At 43.8% G+C, this 21,546-nt stretch overlaps 1 protein-coding gene across 1 annotated transcript in view; it reads right to left on the reverse strand.

The window, feature by feature from the left end:
* Positions 1–21,546, reverse strand: part of AHR (aryl hydrocarbon receptor) — a 342,269-nt gene that overhangs the window by 255,238 nt on the left and 65,485 nt on the right. Inside the window, exon 2 of the mRNA XM_085630795.1 lies at positions 6,038–6,225. Within this exon, the coding sequence (XP_085486921.1) occupies positions 6,038–6,225 (188 nt within the window). The remainder of the gene's footprint in view (positions 1–6,037; positions 6,226–21,546) is intronic.

Genomic DNA, 21,546 nt, shown 5'->3' on the forward strand with positions numbered 1-21,546 from the left:
AGGGATAGAGGTGACAAGTTCTACAGCATTGCTTCAAAGTTATGGTAAAATGCCAACCAGTACTTTACATAATATCTAAATAAAAAAAAAAAATAACCCCGAAAGTAGAGAAAAGACAATTGAAGAAGGACTCGTGCCCTGCACCCTTTACAGATTTACACAGTTCTACACAAGATAAGCAATAGTCATGAAAAAATACATTCAAAAGCACTTATATTACCATTTCACATCAAATTTAAGCCAGGACGTAACCGGGGAGCAAGAGGTCATACACAAGGATGGTAACTTGGTCCAGCATGGGGATTGGCGGCAGGTGGGCAGATACAGGGCAGCAAGATCCTTGGAAGGCCAGGCACGCTATCTGAGACTCTGCGACTTATGGTAAAGACCTCTGCACGAGCACCCCCTTTTATACCAGACTTATGGACCTACTCTAAGGGCTCGGGATTGAAGGCATACAGCGACAGATGCTCTTGGGTGTCAGCTGTTAGCCAGATCGCAGTCAGGTGGAGGGCTTGAATTGCCACATGCAAAAGGAGCTGGACAACGGCTTGGCATTGGTTTAATATGTCAACAAAAGACGGCGGCACCTGCCAATTCACAAGAGCAGAAACCCACAACATGGCAGTATACACAAATGTTGTAAGGTGCAAAGCCAGAGTGGCTAATCATATGCACTGCACGCCCAATAATGGCCGCCAGCCAGTCTCCGCGGTCTGGCCTCTGCTGTACCTCACCACACTTATGAAAATTACAGGAACGAATGAGTTACACACTTACACTTGGAAGCACATCTAAAGACAGCTGTTACCAAAAGGCTATCAGCAACTCTAGGCCAGTTCTGTGTTAGATTCCTGAAGGTTTCACTGAGAGTCCCTTCAGACGAGGCCCGATGAGGCCCAACTGACCCGCCTTCTGTAGGCCAGCCTTCTCTTTTTACACATAGCCTATATTGAATTTCAAATAGACTGCTTTGTGGGAGTCACGCTGCACTTTAAGAACAGCCTTATTTAGGCACTTAGATAAACTGAACAGGCTTGGGAGAGAGAGATAGAGTCTTGACACGACACATCCCACGGGAGGGTCTCTCACCTCTGTTTCTGTGCCTGATCTTGCTGTGACACTTCCATCCACGACTCTCCACGAACTCCAAGTGCAATTGCTGTTAGTCAGTGCCAGAAGTCCTGGCCAATCCAGATGCTGCTTCCTTGCCGAGAGCAGTGCCCAGATTGGCTCGGGCAGATGATGTCAGTGCTCATTCTGAGCATATGGAGCTGCATCTAAACAACCTCCTCTCCTCCCAATGCACAGATGGTAAGGGCCTCTAGTACGCATGACGAGCTGGCTGCAGAAAGGCAGTCAGCCAACCTGACATGCACACTTTGAAATGCAAGTGTGTGTGTGTGTGTGAGCCTGTATTGTTTTTAGCTCCACCCACTCATCACTAAGGAACCCGGCTTGCGGTCCTAGCCAAAAAAAACAAAATGCACAGAGCTGTGGCCGAAAACAATATTAAATTCAGGGTCTTGGGGGACCAAATGTTGGGAAGCAATGCCCAGGCTCTCTTATAATCTTGTATATGAATGGTTAGAATGTCAGAAAATACTGAGTTGCATAAGCATTAATTGTGTTTTATTCAGGTTACAAGTGTATATCTGTACCTTTGGTGAATTGGCTCCTTTTTCTTAATTTGAAATATGTCATTTGTTATGTTGGCTTTTAAAAGCACTCAGGTAAACGCACACAGGATTCATAGCACTATCTGAATAGTAATTGCTTCTATTATACGAGTGAATTAATTTAGGCACGGTAACTTTGTGCCTAGAGCCAATACTGTGTAGTATGTGGAACTTTAGATGAATAGAAATCCGGCATAGCTCTAGGAGAATGCTCCAGACTACAGGAGTCTGAAAAGAGAAAGCTGCATCCCCTCTTTTCTCAGTTTTACATCTGTGTTGTGGACTTTAAGTGTAAAACTCATCCATTTAAAGGCTTTGTGGTCATCTTAATGGGATTTGAAACGTTTAAAATTAGGCCTGGGTGGTGAACTTCGCAGAGTTTTCTGCACTTTGGGCTCTGCAGAGCTCGACGAGCGCAGAAAACTGCACTATGCGTAGAGCAGCGGATTTTTTTCCCCACTAGCGCTCGCGAACGGCAAGTTCGCAAAAGCGAGCTACCGCTCAGGTAGAATTTCTACCCGAACGGCAGGAAGACCAGCGCGAATGGCAGTTTACACAGCACTCCGCAGAGTTTTTTGTCACTTTGCGGAGTTCTGCGAAGCAAAACTCTGCGAACTATGCCCAGGCCCGTTTATAATGCACATTCACTAAATCTTGTTTTCTTCCTTTTATTGGTTTTTGTCAAAACCATATATCATGCCTAACTTGCATGTGATCAGACAAACCAGGTCCTAATACACCTTACAGCTTGTGTCTTGTTCTTCCCAGAACTGCTCAGAATTATATGGTCTGCTTGAGTGAAAGACCAGTTGACAGGAGAGAGAAAAAGCTATTAAACTCTCACCAAATGTATTTCATGCTGCGATATCTGTCTACTAATGACTTGGTGGTGTAATTAACTCATGTAGTTTACCTTTTTGATTGGTCACTCTTGATCTGTGCCTCAGTTCTCCAAAATTATGGCATGTCTTGTGCACAATACATATGTGTGCCATGCATGTGTACATTACATGACTACGCTTTAGCTAATGATAAACACACCAAATGCAATGGCGAGACAGAGCTAGGCCGATTTTGGTCCCTACTACTGAAAAAAAACAACCCCTACTATGAATCATGAGGGCTTTATCATTAGCATAGAATGCCAGTAGGATTGGATGTGAATGAGTAAGACTTACCCACTAGCTGTGGAATGCTTTATCATCGGCAACCACATCTTACCCCGGTAAGATGGTACAGCTAAAAACATACAAAAATGAGGGGCTCGTTCAACTAGTGGCTGAGTAATAGAGGCTTTTAGGTTTGCCTGTACCTCTTGACAAATGTGTGACTACAGAGGATACCATCTCCTTCCATCCAATGGAGTGTTAGTTCCCTAGAGTTAGGGAACCTTGATTCACTGGGCTGTCAAGGTAGGAATAATATTCTGACAACTATGCTCCTCATACTGGATTTGTGTTAGAAGTAGAAGATAGGGAAGCCCCCCCTTTCCGGAGCTCACTAACACCCCTGACCAGCACGTATGTGAGCAGAAACATGTTGGCATACTACGGATGGTTAGGTCATTGTAACGGCTCACTATCCTCAGTTTTAGCTTAAAAACTCTAATTATCATGGCAGTCTATTCGGGCAAATATCGAAACCAGTTTTATAAAGTCTATCATCCTAGACTGCCTCACATTAAACCATGCTCATAAGATTTCCTAGTTGTCTTATATAAATGATTATTTTAGTTTATTGTTTGAGCTACCTGTTTTGAGTAACCCCGAAAGTATCCCTTGTATTGAGAAGAGTGTAATTAAGGCCTCCTTTATGAATAACAGACTGGTGCGAAGAATGTGTGAAGAATCCAGGATGCAAACAGGTATGACATACTTATCAAATGATTTGCCAGACGGCTGCCAATCATATCTGATCTAGGTAACCAATGGTCAGCACCATTTTGTCCTGAACATACTGTGGCTGGGCACTGTTCATCACTGGTTTGCCATTCCGGATACGAATAAATGTCCTACAAGTAATACCCACCGTCCCTGTGATGGTGTAGCGACACAAAGCACCCAGCACTTTATCTTATTTTGTGGTTTTTATCCTGGTCTGAGGAGACATTACTTAAAACCAATTTTTATTGCACAAAATATCTGGGATTTTAAAATTGCTGCATGTCATATATTCGCACTTGGGTATTTTTTTTTATGTTTTAGTCCTGAAATATATATTCCGGGTGCCTTACGCCTCATGTAAAGCATTGTATTGTAGTGCAAATTAACAGGGACAATTTGACTGTTTGTAATTGTTGTTGTTTCAAAATTTTATATTTATTAGTGATATATTTGATGATCTTTCATGGTATCAGTATTTGTATGTGTTTAGCTGTACCTAAGGTAGCCTCTATTAAATGCATTACTCTGGGTTTAACCTTAAGGTATTTTTAGTCTGTCTGGATCCCATCTTGTCCAGTAAGTTTTATTAAGAACTCGCTTGTAATGAGGTTGAGTCCGCCCTGGTAGTACCATCTTACCAGGGCAGGATGAGGTCGCCAATCAAAAAGCATGCCACAACTAGTGGGAGAGGCTTCCTCATCCAATATAACTGGCACTCTATGACAAGTGATATATCCCTTTGCGATTCAAAGGAGGGGTTTGCTGTTTCTTCAGTTGTAGGGACTAAATTGGCTGGCCATCACAGTTTAATGTGTTTATCTCAAAGTGTTTGTGGAGGGTGTGCGGTGGCATTTTTCCACTTCTCCCTTTGGGTTATTAGTATGCTTGAGTAATCAAATATGACGTATCTATGGAAGACACTTAAGTAATGCAGCAAAAAATGTATTCAGACTAGTTAAAGAAAGGTAAATTGTAGTGATCTGATTCAAACTGTTTACTACGTTGAATTGCGGCTCTAAAGCAGAAAGCACAATCATAACTAACATCCTTTGAAAGTTCCGAGGACTGACTTAGCCAATCTCAATTCCTTCCTAGACTGCTGGCTCGGACCTTGTTGGTTGCCTTTAGTCGGAACTCAGTGAGAAAATGAAGCAGGAACACAGATCAGCCTGGGACAATTGGTTGGTGTATGTGTCTGTGTTTTGAAATTAGGTGGCCATGCTTATTCCCTTACTATTCATGTTACTTGGCATCGACAGGTGTTAGTTGTGTTTCCCTCATTATGTACCCTGCCTCTGCCTCTGGCCTATAAATGTAAAAATGTGGAGCAGGCAATTAACAGTAGTTAAAAACTCCTACAGAAAGCATAAAGTGTTTTAAAACCCTGGACAGTCATCAATAAGGATAACTGATTGAAATATAAACTAGAAGTTGTTAAGATACCATGCCTCATGCAAGCAACTCAATGCCAATAGTTCAGGCTTTAATGTACCAACACATCAAAATACAGGCATTCACAAATTCTATTTAGATGTGCTGCATATACAAATGGTTTTATCACATTGAACCATACCCTGTTATATAGTTAATAAAGATTTGAATGTTACAGTGTGATAACTGAATGCACTTTAAAATGTAAATAGTCCCTCGTGCCTTCAAATGAAATCACTTCTTCGAAGGTGAAATAATACTCCATGTGGCCAGTAACTTAAGATGAGAAGGTAACACTCCTCTGGCTGGAGCTAAAGCTCGTTCTATGTGTATTCTAAGAAATTAGTAACAATATGTCCCGCATACAGCTATTAAATCAGACTCTATGAGATTCACAACACCAAATATAGCCAAGTAAAAGAAAACCAAGAGGGCATGAGTTACAAAGTTAACTTACACTTTTGAGTATGTTTACACTTTTGAGTACGTTTATTACTTTTCAGTTTTCACATACTGCACTTTCTTGGTAATTTGCAGTTTTGTAACTTACACTTTTGTTGTAAGCCCAGCACTACACATGGCCAAGCCCTGGTTCGTCAACACCCTCTCATGAAAAATAATGGAGATATGGACTTGCTACAATTGTGTAAAATCTTCCAAAGTATAAGCTACTACAAAAGTGCAATTTGTGAATATGGAAAAGTAATAAACTTACTCAAAAGTGTAGGTTACTATAAAAGTGCAGTTTGTGTATAGCACCTAGTCAATGTTGTAGTACTACTGAAGTGTTATTGAATGTATTACAAGGTGCAGTTTGTGAATCAGGCACTCACACAGGAAAAAGTGTTTCTATTAAATCTTAATCTTAAATTTTATGAGATGGGTTTGGTTGGAACAACTGTAAAAGTGATACCGATTTCTTGATACCTGTGCTAATAAAGCCTGGAAGCAAAGACACATGGCACTGTTCCATACCTCCCTCAGAGCACCAAGCTCAGACACGCACCAACACCCTCACGCAGAAAAAAGGAAAGTGTTTCTTACCCTCAAAAAATCCTTTTGCCCTCAGGTAACTGACGCTGAGCCTCAGCACAGACAATTTATCCAGTTTGCTGATAATATCTTGTGAGAATGGCAGCAGGCCAGCCAGCCGATCCAACTCCGTGTTTAATCTGTCTCGATGCCTCTTTGACGGGTTCGACTTGGCTCCGTCCGATAGGGAAGACTTGACTCTGCGGAGATACAAAAACAGAGAGACACCAAGCGTCAGACGCAGAATACTCCATCAGCTGATCCGAGGTTCCTAGGTACATCTAGGACTACCGTCTATAGCCCACAAACCTGCTGACAGAATACACTAGATAAAAGGTTAACAGGTCGTCCCATTGCACAACATTAATAGTTTAAAGGGGCCATCCGGTGTATGATGTCACAGTAGCTCTCAAAACCCACGCTGACATTATTGAACAAAGCCAATATTCTGAAATTCTTATTGATGGTGATTACTGGGCAAAGAGAACACTGGGGGCTCCATTCAAGCTGTCTGCCTGTCTGCAGTGGCCCCTGCTAATAAATATAATACAATGTGCAATAATATAACCAGTACTAAATGTGTGCCTGTGGGGGCCACCTGCCATCATTTTAGGGGACCTGAGCCTATTTTGTCTCATCAGACATTTACATAAAGCAAGAGAGGGAAAAACACAGGAGAAGAAGAATGAAGAGAAAGACAGAACACACTTCACAATGAGAGAAAGTAGGAACCTGTAAGAGTGAGATAAAGAGACTACAGGTGTCTGGCAGTGGATTAAAGAGGCATGAGGGGGATTCAAGAATAGGCCAGCCTGGTATTCAGTGTGCAGACACCTAATAGCGGCTGCAGTGGCCTTCGTAGCATAGCTTTAGGCACTGGCACGCATTCTTTTACGAATTAGGCACTAAATATTACTAAAATTAATGAGCAGACATTTACACAGCATAAGCAGCTGTGAAACAAAATCCAGGAATCATAAAATCATGGAAATGTTGTGCTGGGGGGGGGGGTGCAGATGTTTATCTTATCTTATCAATTTCCAAACTCTGATACAGGAAGAACCTCATCAACGTTAGGTTTGACTCCTTGTGACAATGAACTAAACAAGCATTTGCAATGCAATAGGTCTCGCATTACTGGAAGTTTGAGCTATTGGCGTTGCATTATTATTAGCAATGCCAATAGCTGAAAGTTTCAGTAAAGCGAGACTTATTGCATTGCAAATGCTTTTGAGACTGCTGCCTTGTCTTGAGGAGAGGGTGAGGGAGAGAGAGGAAGCATGAGAGGGAGGGGGAGAGAGAGAGAGAGGAAGCATGAGAGGGAGGGGGAGAGAGAAAGGAAGAGGGATAGAGGGCAAGAGAGAGGGAGAGGAAGAGGGGAGTGAGAGGGAGAGAGAAAGAGGGAGGGGGACAAAGAGAAGTTGGGAGGGAGGAGAGTGAGCGGAAGAGGGGGAGAGGTAGCGAGAGAGAGGAATAGGGGAGACGGAGAGAAGAGAGAAAGCGAGGGAGGGAGGGGGCAGGAAGAGCATGAAAAAAGAGAAACAGGGAGAGACTTTCACTTATAAAGAAAATCACAAATAGTACACTGGCCGCAGGCTCAGAAAAGAAGCAAAGGACTATTTGGACACCTTCAGAATGCACATGATGAGGACAGTGAGTGGAAGATCCATTTGTGTGCACTGTAAGAAGATCGCAGGGATCTGGGGCACACCCGAACCCCAAGAGCTCAACCTGCAGGCGATCTCCACAGTGCTACAGGGGGCCAAGGGGGGTCTGAAGCCATCCGGTTGAAGCCAGCCCCCCACCCCTTTGCCCATGAAGGCGCTGAGGCCAAGGGAGAGGCAATAAACGCATCTCCAATAAAACAGAAGGCTGGTCCTGTCCCAGGGCAGGGTGACCCACCAGGGCCAGCAAGACTAACACCGCCCGCAACCTAACCCTCAAGGGAGGCGGAAGAGGAGCCCCGCTCTTCCAGGTGCTGGGGGGCAGCATGGGGACATGCAGCTGTCCACTAGGGACCACATGGAGGCGCAGGACAGAGCCCGGCTTCAGGCAAGGCCCCAAGGGCAACTTCCATGGCTGAGGGGAAGCAGGTGTCCCGAGTGCAGGGCATGGAGCCTCCCTCTGAGCAGGAGAAGGGGACGCGCTTTCGCGCTGAAGAGCTGCGGTTAACCAGCACCACCTGCGCCCTAACCGGGGACTCTGCCCACAATCAAGCCATGGTGCACTGGTCAGGGCACAACAGCAGCATGAGTACCGGGGTAATTGAGGGGTCGAGCCACCTGTGCAGGATCTGTGTGTGTGTGGAGGGGTGCGAAGAGGTCTGCAGGTGGCCCTCAAGCAGAGCTTAGAGCGAAGCCGGTGGTCCCTCTTTCCGAACGTAGAGCACCTGCGGTGTCCCCTCGTACAGAGGGTACAGCGCTGCACGGGGCCCTCATTCAGAGCGCTGCCGGTGGCACATCTATCCCAGCGTAGAGCGCGCCGGTGGCCCCGCGTTCAGACCACAGAGCGCTGCCGGTGTCCCCTCATGCAGAGGGTACAGCGCTGCCGGGGGCCCCTCATTCAGAGCGCTGCTGTTGGCCCCTCTTTCCCAGCGTGGAGCGCATCGTAGGCCCCTCGTTCATAGAGCAGTGCGCTGCCGGAGGTGCCCTCATGCAGAGGATAGAGGGCTGCCGGTGGTCCCTCATTCAGAGCACGCCGCTGGCCTCTTGTTCAGAGCGCAGTGCACTGCCGGTGTCCCCTCATGCAGAGGATAGAGCGCTGCCGGTGGCCCCTCATTCAGAGGGCCGCTGGCCTCTAGTTCGAAGTGCTGCCGGCGGCCCCTTGTTCAGAGCGCAGAGCGCTGCCCCCTTATGCAGAGCGCAGGCGTAACTAGGCACTGAACACCGCTTCCGTAAATCACATCGATTGGCAGAAACTTCATTGCAGCAACAGAGAGATGCCAACAGGTTTCCGCTTCGATTGTTTGAGCGTGTCTCATGTGGCTCGAGTGTGCCCCAGGGTGCCCGTCATGGAGATGAGTCCTGGTAAAAGTATGCCAGGGCGGGAGGTGTCCGTGGTGTTGACATGTGGCACAGAGGTGTGCAGCGGGAAGGTATGCTTAAAGTGCAGCAGTGTCACCTGTAATAGGCAACGTTATGTTCATGGTATAAAGGTGGTCATGCGCAGGGCCAGGATGTACCCAGGGTGCAGATGTGACCACGGCACAGCGGTGTCATTGTAATGGGTGTCCTGGTAAAGGCATGTCATGGTACAGAAGTGCTGCTCGCACAGAGCTGTTGGTGCCATAGCGTGATGGAGATATGCCATGGCACAGATGGGAATGTCCACAGATGTGCGTGTGCTAAAGATGTGTGTAAGCCATGTGTGTTTTCATAACACGCAGCACTTAAACTCTGAACTGCACTCTATCACTGACCTGCACTCCACGCTTCTACTGCACTGCACTCCTGCCCTCCACCTCGGCATCACACCCCACCCCTGCTCTGAACTCCACCCATGTACTGCACTCTAACCCACAACTGCAGTGCACTCCTGCAATGGGTAGGGTTGAAAAATACAGTAAGGCACATTCTGCAGTCTTAGGTAGAAGAGTACAGCTAACCAGACTTCATAGGGTTGGATAGCAGCGCTGTCACACAGGTGATGGAAACCTTACAGGTTCAAGCAGTGATGGTATACCATCTACCCAAAAATATCCTCTACGAAGGAAGACAATCAATGGCATTCCGGATGATACTAGGTTCACCAAGCACTCTGACTACGAGACTCTGCACAGGGCTTCAATGCATAGCCTGGCCCCTTTCAAACCAAAACTGTGTTTGTTCTGTCAATCACTCCCTCTCCTCCACAGCAGTCACCTACACTAAGGGCAGCAGCAGACTGTTATTACATACCACGTCTCTGCTGTGCCCTCAGCTCCATATTTATAGGTGCATCGCGAACAAAATAGGCAGACAGCCTCTCTTTCCTTCTTTCATTTAGTTGCTTCCCTGTGAAATGGATCCAAAAAAGAACAATTCCGCGAGGGGTGCACGTGCGCGCCACAGCGAGACATGTGGTTTCAATTATCGCGCCCATGTCTGGGCATGATAATTGAAACCACATGGCAGCGGTGCGCATAATAGACACTAATAGGCCACGGGCGGAGCAATACGTCCGCCTTTGGCCAATTGCGTGCTGTCTTTGATCAAAAGACGCACACAAAGGCCAATAGCGTGGGCCAAAAGGAAAAGCACACGCACGCACATGTCACGGCGAGACATATGGTCTCAATTATCGCACCCGTGTCTGGGCACGATAATTGAAACCACATGGCAGCGGTGCGCATAATAGACACCAACAGGCCATGGGCGGAGCAATGCGCCCGCCCTTGGCCAATTGTGTGCTGTCTTTGATCAAAAGACGCATGCAAAGGCCAATAGCGTGGGCCAAAAGGATAAGCACACGCACGAGCGTGTGCGATTCCTAGGTCCATTTTCATACCCCCTACAAGAGGTCTCTCGCTGCGCAAGCCAGTGCTCCGCACTGCAACTAAGGCGCGAGACCTAAAAAGCACAATGTTCGACAGCTACAGCCGAAAACTATACCAATGACATAGACCCCTCCTCACATTATGCGTCCACAATGCAGGCAATGGCCTATGCAATATTTGGTCCAACCCTCTGATGAAGGGCTTGATTGCTATTTTAACGTTCAACACATTGGAAAAAATAGGAGACTGTGAATAAACAGAGGACTGCTACAACAGAATAGCAGAATACTGCACAGCAAAATCCTTTTGCAGCTTTACTGGTCAGTTTCTGGAAATGTTCCATTATCCAATGCTTTGCAAAGGCCATGCATGGTAATATCCAAATTCCCACTCCAACCACTATTTGAAATTTGCATACTTTTCATTCTGACAATGAAAGAAATTCGATGTCTTCGTCATTATACAGCATGTGAACAATAAGCGCCCAAAAAAGGAACAAATGGATTTTTCAACTTTTTCAAATAAATCTTTTCATGACAGATGATAATCTGGGTTTCAAAAAATATCTATATCATGCCGATTCTGAATTTTGACTACATGAACACCAAATACTATTTCTGAATATAGGATAAAAAACAGAGAAAAGGGCAATATGTGATACTGCAAATGATCACATTTCCAGTGAGATATATATATATATATATATATATATATATATGTGTGTGTGTGTGTGTGTGTGTGTGTGTATGCTTTATAGAAATCCAAGGTACTTTACGTGAACAAAACTGGCTAGACTGGTTCACCTAGTAACCAATGGACCTTGTTCTAATTAATTGTGCCTATTGATATATTTGAGAAAACATCCCACCCATGCTCCTTCCTACCACAACTACCTGAGAACCTTTGTGTACATGGTCTATCGTATTCTTCTTTGATTTATTGTCACTGTGTATTTTTATTTACACTTTATGTGACTCAGGTAATTGCTGGTACATATCGGCGATCAGCCCGATCCTGTTTAATCTATATCTCCGACCCCTTATAGAACTTATTAAGTCATTTGGCATATCAGTCATCAATTATGCCGATGACACTCAACTGATTTTTTCATTTGAGGGTAGTGAGTCAGTCTCGAAAGACACTTTTCATCACTGTATGTCGGCCACAGCAGAATGGTTGCGAGCTAACTCACTTCAGTTCAATGGGTCAAAAACGGAGGTTCTCCATTGTTCTCCTGATCGCTTTCCTCGTGCATTACCTGACGACTTCTGGCCACCTTCTATTCCGGGTTCTGTGGAAGCAGCTAAATCGGCTCGTAATTTAGGAGTGGTGTTTGAACCTGACCTACAGCTGGATGTTTCAGTAAATAAGACCGCAGCGACCTGCATGGGCCTGCTTCGTGCCCTGCGCAAAATTTTGCCAATACTCCCCCCAGGTGCCAGAGCAGAGGTAGTGCGTAGTATCATACTCAGTAGGTTAGACTACTGCAACGCACTACTTCTGGGAGCTCCTAAAAAATTGATCCTTAAGTTGCAGAGGATCCAGAACATGGCTGCGAAATTGGCTCTGTCGCGACCACGCTCTGCCTCTTCTTCTGCAGCTTTAGCTGATCTACATTGGTTGCCAGTACAGCAGAGGATCGCTTTCAAGGCGTCATGTCTTGTAATTAGAGCGTTGCATGGACTCGGACCAATTCCACTTCAGGGTCTGTTTTCATGGTATCAAGCTGTCCGACCTCTGAGATCTTCATCGGCGTTCCTGGTGCGGATTCCCAGGATTACTAGAGCAAGGATAGGTGGCCGTGCTTTTAGCTATACGGCCGCCACATTATGGAACTCCCTACCTCTGGCGCTGAGGGGTAGTCAAGATCTGCTCTCTTTTAAAAGGGATCTTAAGACCTACCTGTTCCCAAGAGCAATGTAAAATACTTCTTCCGATGGTTTAATAGGGTCTCAGCGCCAGGATACCCTTTGGGTGACAGCTGCGCTTAACAAGAAATAAATACAATACAATACAATATCCCACTGTATTTCATTTTCTCTTTTTTACTATTACTATATATTGTTATCTACTCTCTATGTACCTCGTGCTATTGCTGTTGTGCTTACTCTTTAAAGCAATAAGGGGCATTTGTACAAGCCCCAATCCCCATGGGAACGTCACTTTTTGTGACATTCTCGTGGTGCTAGGGACCTTGCCTTCCTCTGACCCAGACTCCTGCCAAACTAGCGCCATGAAACCAACCCGGTGTACGTGCGCTCTACAAATTCCCATTGACATGACATGACATGTACAAGGCAGCGTTAAGCCACTTAATGTGGCTTAACGCTGCCTTGTACATAAGGCACCCTTTCACACTATGTTTAGCATGAAAGTGGCGTGCAGTATGGTGTTGTGATGGACGCTCCACCGCAACACCCATTGTATTTGACGCTGCCCCCTATGTACAAGGGTGGCGTAAATAGGAGGCAGCGCCAAAGTTAAGACCAGGAAAACCCTGGTCTTAAGATGGTGAGACAAGGAGAAATGCATTGTTTCTCCTCGTTTTTGCTTTTTCCATGTGTGCTGCCTTGTGCAGCACACTTGGAAAAAGCAAAATGCCATGGTTTGTTTATGAACAGGAAGGTGTCCCTTCCTGTACATAAACAAACCTTTCTAACCCCTTAACCGCAGCACAAATTCTGCCGCGGTGCGGGCGTTCTATTAGGTGGGTGGGGCTACGTTGACTAACGGACGTGCGCAGCACTACCGAAGTAGTGCTTGCGACGGCCGTTGGCCGACGCGCGCAGCGAAGGGGTTAAAAAATGCCATTTTGTAACTTTCATGTGTACTGCATCAAGCTGCACACATGAAAGTAAGAAAATGGCATTTTAGGACTGTTTATGTGCAGGAAGGGACACCTTCTCCCCTGCACACAGACATCCATGCACTCTGGTGCAAGGGTGCCTGCGTTGGTGCTAAGTTGTTAAACGTAGCGCCATTGTAGCGGGAAACGCAAGGCTGCACTACATTCTTGTAAATATGGTGCAGCCTTGCTTTTCCGAAGTGGCGGAGCGTGTCGTTAAGCCCAGGAGGCTAACGACATGCTCTGCCATTTCGTCGTACATATGGCCCTAAGTTGTCATGAATGTAAGAGCTAAGATGCCATGTTTGTTCTCTACCTCGGTGGAAAACTATGCATCTACTATCCCCTCTCTCACAGCTCAATTACCTCAGATCTGTTGCTTTCATATGTCCTACTGTCTACTGGATTCTTCTTTTTTATAAAGTTGCTATGTATCTTTGTTTGCTCATTATGTATGTCAAATGATTGTTGCTATTTTGTTTGCATACCCCACTGTATACCGTTTACTTCTTTTTACTGTTACTATATTTTTATAATCTACTCTTTAGGTACCTCATGTTATTGTTTGCTGTGCTCACTCCGTAAAGCGCTCTGATACCTTTTGGCCATGTTTGCGCTATACAAGACTCTTCAATAAAATAAATAAAAATAATACATCACAGACACAGTGGCAACCCTTGAGATGAGGTTACAATACTTGTCTTCAGCGATTCCAAAAGAAAAAGATAACAACTACGTCAAATTACTTTGCAAAGTTATAACGAATTCCATGGCTTCCAAAGATGACAACTTTTCAATCCACAAACAAGAACAATGACAGCAAGTCTAACACAAAGCTTCAGATGTTGCACAGAGAAACTCCCATTAATATTTTTGTGATCCCCATACGGGAGCACTATGCAACAAGACAAAGGACAGTTAATGGGATAAAATTGTGACAAGGACCAGTAGACTTGACCATATAATGTCAGTGGCCCTCCGCGCGTGGAAAGTTAGCTCATTATGGCTTGCAGTGCTTTAAAAGAAAGCCTCTTTATATTACCACTCAGGTCAAAGTTCAGGTGGGATTTATAGCCTGAAGGGCACGATTATGTAGAGTGTCCCCGCTCTCCTATTTCTATTTGGACAGCACTGAGTTGATTTGAATCACACCTTCATATAAATTGTATTTCAAACATTATTAAAAGCTTAGGTGGTTATTTAGGATTAAGAGTTTGGCTGATGTAGGACATCCACCAAAATTTTGCAAATGCCCCGCCCTCCCTATTTAGCTCTTGCCCTGCCTCTGGGAAACAATAAATAACCCCTAGCCTTTTCAGCTTTTTCCAGTAGGATACATATTTGGCAGTCTGAACTGCTGTTACTGACATCTTTCATTATTTTAAGAAAAATGTTAGGAATTGTTTTATGTGTTGCAGTAATAAAATTGCTCTACAGTCATGCTTTGTACAAAAATAGCAAATGCATATAACTTGCAGGTTTTGCCCATATTCCTAAGTATTTTCTTGAAGATGGAAGTCACAGTTTAGGACAAAGAGAAATAGAAATGTTTTACATTGACTGTCTTTTTGATTAACTGCTCGAAGGTGAAATCTCTTCACCTGCACTCAAAGTTGAAATTAACCTAGGGGTTTGGGGGTGAAATAGCACACCCAATATGCATAATTTAGGATATGAAGCGCTATGAAATGAACACAACATGTACCTACAATCAAAGCAAGTATCTGAAGCAAGACAAGCGGATCATATTATTTCACCAGCCCCACTCCAGAGATCTAGCTTTCTCCTAGGGATCTGTGTCATTCAACAACTCTATGTCAAACATAACAAGACATTGAAAGCCACCATCCGTATTTGTCGTACTCAATTTGTCCTTTACAGGGGACAGCTGCAGAAGTAACTTAAATAAATCTCATTTGAAAAAAATTCCCTTAGAAGTTGTATTCACTATTTGTTTTCTAAATTAACCTTACAAGTTCTGTCTTTGTAAATCTGGGGAATAGTTTAGCATGTCCAGGCTAGTCTAGGTTTCCCTCCACAGAAGATTCAAAGAGTTCTACATTTTAAATCCTGCTTTAATTACTCCCTCTAATGATGACATTGTCTAATGAATCAGATAAGTTAAGAATAGAGAAGATGGTGATTGTGAAAAGATTTTTGTGTAATAAAACATGTCCCTTTCAATTGAGTCAAGCACTGCTTTGTTTACCAAGTCTCACATTACAAGCCGTTCTGCCATTTCAGTTTGAGAAAAACAAATATTGGTTAGTTCACTCTGCACCACAAGCTGGGTATGTTTGTGCGTCTCCAAGCAAGTGCATGTTGGAGTCACCAAACTTTGGAAGAAAAGTTAAGAGCTCGGATGAAAAGCAGCAATTTCAAGTGCAATTAAATAACAACAGAAAGAAATCAGAGATCGTGAGGAATTATTTTAATGGCCTCTCTTTGTCAGGTATCAAATAAAAGCAAACTTAAAATTAAGATATAATAATACCATTTGACCAGAAGTATTGAGTTTTAAAATGATATCACCAGTCTTCATCATCAGTATTCTATATTAACCTATAAGTGGCTCAGCAGTATGATGAGCCTTAGTCCTACGAATGAGGAAAAAAGACAAAAGGAATAAGCATTGGAATAGCCAATAGGTCTCGCCTTTGGGACCTTCTAAGTGTTTAGCCATGCACCAGTTGCATAACTAAACACTTATAAGGTCCCAAAAGCGAGACCTATTGGCTATGCGGCCGCTAAAGCGGAAGTAATCGCGGTAAAAGTGGCGCGCGCGCCCGCGCACATGCACTGTAGCTCTAGGCTGGCCTGGTAGCACTTTTTTGGAGCCCTCTCAATAAGTCCCGCCAGACCAGTGCATGCGCTGGGTCAGGCGAGACCTAAAAAGGCAATAATTGCAAACTTGCCAAGGCCAAACATGGTTAGAGAAACATAATCATTTAGTTTGATTAGATTATCATGCTATTTACTGTAAACACGTGAAGAAAAAGTTGGTGGAGTGCCTACTTTATACTCTCAGCATTTCTACTGCACTGAAGTTTTATTACCACACTATCAGCCATTTGAAGAATTAACACTCAGATGCAATGCAGGAGAGGATTATTGCACACCATTCTAAAGAAAACATGTTATGCTTTTCCCTAATTTCAAGACCCCTGTGAGGCGCTCAAAAAACATGTGGATAAGATATTCTTGTTTTAGGTGATTTTAAGCCTGGGCTTATTTCAAGAAATGAAGGGAACTATAAGAGGAAGGTTATCTATGAGACTGAGTTCTTAACTCTACTGTCTAATCCCTTAATTACACCAGTTCGGGTCAGACCACCCAATTAAATTTTTTATTGCTACTCAACTACCAACTTTTAAGCTAAACAAGCACTCTAAGACTGTGAGTGAAACAACTAAAAGGTTCAAGCAATTTGTACCTGCTGTCTAAGCTTTAGCATACATAGCATCTTCCATTTCCTTTCATTACACTTTGTAAATTATCTTGGTTATATTTTCAATAGATTTCCCTTTAAATTTACTTGACACATCAACATATTGAAATACCTAAAAGTACCCCAGTATAAGAAGATAGATTAAAAATATACAATACACAACTGGTCAAAGTAAAACAGCAAGAGAAAAAAACTGAAGCACTATTGGTATAAAGAGCGAAATCCCAATATTGAGCTCACGTTTAAATTACATTACACACTTCACAAAAGAGAAGTTCAAAGCGAAGACAAGGAAAATTTCATCAACCTTTGATGCCACTATTAAACTGTTCAGAATGTATAAACACCTCTGAGACTGTAGACTCAAACATTATTTTCCTGTGCTTAAAGGAACAGTTGAACATCTAGGATAAGTTTTGGGCCAGGTTCAAAACATTCTTACTAGATTGCAGGCAGTATATTAGGTAATTTGTCATTACAACTTAATTCCCAAATGTGTGGAGTACCCCAGGGTGCAGCCTTGGGGTACTCACTGATTATATTCAACCTGTGTGTATGTGCTCCCCCATCTGCTTCAAGATAGAGTCTTTGGTTGTGAACTGCATGCTGACAGCACCTATCTATTGACTGATCCTAGTAACACCAATGATGGGACTATAAACCAGATGTACATTGTTGTAATGTTGTAAACAGAAACCTGGCAATTTCTAAAATCACAATATTTTAGACTACACAGTGTTTTTGGTATGTTTTAAACCAATGTTGTGACTCAGAAACGCCTTTTCTGACTCAGCAAATGGGTTTAGTGAGCCATACTGATTCGCAATAAGGTAGGGACATAAAAAGGGCGCCCCATCCTAACTGAGGAGGGAGTAACTGATTTGTAAAGAGGAAGTTGTCCCACTGGGACCCTCCTCTTTGTGAATGGTGGGGTTTGCCTCGATGAGGCATAAGTAGTGGTCCACATTGGTCTGTAGGACAACTGCCTTATCCCCCCATGTTTTTCCAAGGGGGCAATATATTTTCATAGCAGGCTTTAAAAAATATATATTCCCATTTGGAACTGCAGACACAAGGATGGTGGTCTGCTGTGCCTTTTAGGTCACCATACTTGTGTTTTTATCCAGTCAGAGACTGTGGTAAGTTGTGAACTGCCCGATTAATATTAATCAGTCAAGTTGTTCTGTGACTGCGACTGAAGATTTTGCAATGCGACCAGTTAGTACATACATTGCATCACAAATTAAGGAATGGTCACAAAAAAGAACGCACACCGTATGTGACTACTTGTTGTGTCCATTTTATTAGCATATCATTCCTGTGTGCTTCATTGTAGTAAATCAAAATTCTGCTCATAAGCAATGACCTGACAGCTGCTCCTTTGTTAAGCTGGCCACCTGAAAAAGGCCCTTTTCCTATAAAGGTGGTATACAATTAGACATTCTTTTTTATTCCAGTTATCATTTTCTCCTCAGATACAGGCCATTTTAATATCAGATTTCTTTTTATTCTAATGCTTTGGAAAAGATCGGCCCTAGTTTGATAACCGATGATCATTATCTGTTGGTCTCAACTCTGGTAGTATCCAGGCTGCAGTACTATCTGTAAGCATACCTAAGCTTCCCAAAAAAGGAAGTCCAGATGTTACAGATAGAAGAAAACAGGACCATATGCATGATCGTCAGTTTATGGAAACATTACCATGTGTGAAATGAACAACATTGGTTGTTGGTAGATCAATAAATCCAGCACAAAATCTTGACCCTTTTTTGGGCAGCTCAAAATTTCAAAGCACCATGGCACTTGCCTGAATGTTTCTCTTATCATCAATTTGTCAGGTCTCTTTGCTGTCACCAGGATTAAATGTGACGAGCTTCACTGAATTTGAGAAGGTTGCAGGTACCAAAATGACACAACAACATGATTACCAAAAGACTTACTTTGGAGCATTACCTGACCACATTTGCAAAGAGGCTCAAAAGGCACCCGCTGCAATCTTAAGAAACTAAGATCTTTGCTGATTGTCCTTGTTTTATCAGTAACTGCTGATTTCGTCTTTATATGTTATGTAGGTTGCACCTCCCTGCAATGTCTTTATTTTATATTGAAATTATGCTGATATTTATTTGTTACTGCTTTGTCGATCGTATGTTTTGAAAATGAAAATAAAATGTATAAACCGTGTTAAACCCAAGGGTATGTAAGCGGTATGCCAGAACCATCGCTTACCCACAGCAAACCAAAACATTTATTCATGTTCTGAATATTATTGCTTTTTATGCAGACATCATGGGAGGAGGCTGTGTGTTACCTTTGACAGACTGGAAAAGGTTCATAAGCTGCAACTTAGAGTAAGTGATCCAGGTAGAAGGAAGGTGCTCAGCAGTAAAGCCAGCAGTTGGGCCATCGCTGGATGAATTTGTGATGCAGGCTGAAGGCGGTCTTGCCTTAGGTGCACCTTCAAAGTCCTTAAATAGGGCACGCTGCCTCCTTAAGTAGATAAACGGCTTACCACCCAATCCGGGTGACCTCACCAAACTCACCCGTATATAGATCATGTGCCATGGCAGGACATGGTAGGAATCGAGCATTGCCCCTCCAGAGCATCCCTGTGGAGCCGGGGTTAGTGGCATAAAAAAAAGTGATGGGAACCGCATGCTGAATGTGGTGAGGTGCCTTTCACAGATATTCGTAGTCCTATGGCTGAATGGAGGACCCGTGAAAAGTGGGGGCCCGTCTGTGCCACAGGGGTTGCAGCGGTCTGCGTGGCACCCCTGGCCAGGGAGGCTAGACCAACGAAAGGAACGCAGAACAAGTGGACAAATGGAGCATGAATGGAGACCAGCAGCTTCTCCCTATGATGGGCAAACGTTTCCTCTACTACGTTCAGCAAGATAATAGAAAGACCTAACAGTTTCACAATTCTAAGGGCGTTTTTAACAAGCAACATAAGTACACAGCGTGGTCATGTGTGTTTCTGTTAGTACAATTAATTTTTGCCGCTATGAAACTGCAACATAAAATGTGAATCCTAAAATATATTTTTTAAAGTTTAAACAGATGTTTTTCTATTTTGCATGAAGCTTTTTTTCTCTGACCTAGTTTTGGATTTCATTTGCATTTTCCCTTTTTTCATCTGAGCTGTCTTGCATTGCATCCAGCCCTTGTTCCAAATGTAAATCTGTGCTGGGCATCAGTTGAAGGAGCTCAGCCTTGTGTAATCTCATCTGGATCCCATGGCTGGCCGAACTTCGATTAATCAGTGTTATTTATCTTATAGCGTCATACCGTATTTAAATTATAGTGTCATATGAGCTCTCCGGCTAAGAACCCATCATACCACAGTATGCACTGTTAAAACAATCAAATGCCGATGCTCAAATTGCCGAGTGAGGTGAAACGCAGGAAGCGTCGTTACTTTTTAAAAATCTTTGCTATTCGTGGACAAGATAATGTCTTATTAAAAATCTTAAACCTTGTACAACCCGTATAACTCTGCTGCGATAATTAATGAAATGACATCAGCAAACATTAGGTATTAAAAAAATCTCAACTTTTTAACAATGCACTTCAACTATTCCTTATATTTTAATGAAAAACCTTACCAAAAGCATGACAATATAATATACTGCACTACTGCTGAAATATTGAATAAAGAGAGGATGTGGCCTAACGGCTAGAGCGGTCGATCTTGAAGTTGGGGAACCAGGTTCGAGGCTCATCAGGGGCAATCAACAACATCCTGTGTTTCCGGGCAAAGAACTGCATCTCCACGTGCTTAACTAAATGATTGTGTCAGTCTGTAATGCAATAGGTGCTCATGTAAAGGGCTCTGATATCTTCGGACCGGGGGAGCTAATTAGGATGGCACAACGATCGCCACCACCGGGCTGGCGGTGGCGATCGTTACGCCATCCTATTGTGAAATACCCCCCGCCATATTATGATGGCGGTGTGTATCGCGGCGGACGCAAAGTCAGTCCGCCCGCTGCGTTTCCGCCGGTTGGCAATCGTTACGATTGCCGGCCAGGCGGAGCTGGGCCAGTAATATAGTGGCACCGCCAGCCATATTATGATGTGGGTGGTTAAAGGCCTTGGAAAGGCTGGGGAGGATTAACTTTGAGGGCCCGTTGCGGGCCCCTGGGGGGTGCACTTGGGTGCAGTTCCCTGCACCAGGTGGCAGGCACCGCGTGGTGCCTGCCACGTGGTGCAGGGAAATGCTGTGCATGCCCTTCTACCATTGCGGATGGTGCTGCAGCCAGCTGCACCGTCCGCAATGATTGGAGGCCAGGATGCGCCCGCCAGTATGGCGGGTGCATCCTAATTGGGACAGTGGGACCGCCGCACGTCTGGTGGTCGGTACCATCACCGTTATGATGGAGGGCGGACATAATGAGCCTCCGAGTTCGGGTTATATAAAACTCCAAAAGAAAGTAAAACGATTTAACCCTCTCTCGGATTACAAAGTACAATGCAAAAGATTATTTCGACCAACTCCTTCTCTGTCACCTGAAAAACACACGTTTTAAACCAGATATGGCAAAAAGAGTAAATAAATACTCGTGGATCATCATGCCGAGTATTACACAGAGTTTGCAAAATTTGAAAAGAAATCCTTCCCAGTTGTTAAATGCGATCAGTGGCATCTCTAGAAGTGAATTTTAGGGGGGCACCCATTGGGCTACAAATAAAACTGTTGGGGTCAGCTACAAATTTTATATAAATATCTTTATCTATAGATACATACACATAGT

Source organism: Triturus cristatus, chromosome 10, assembly GCF_964204655.1.
Source record: "Triturus cristatus chromosome 10, aTriCri1.1, whole genome shotgun sequence".
NCBI lineage: Eukaryota > Metazoa > Chordata > Amphibia > Caudata > Salamandridae > Triturus > Triturus cristatus.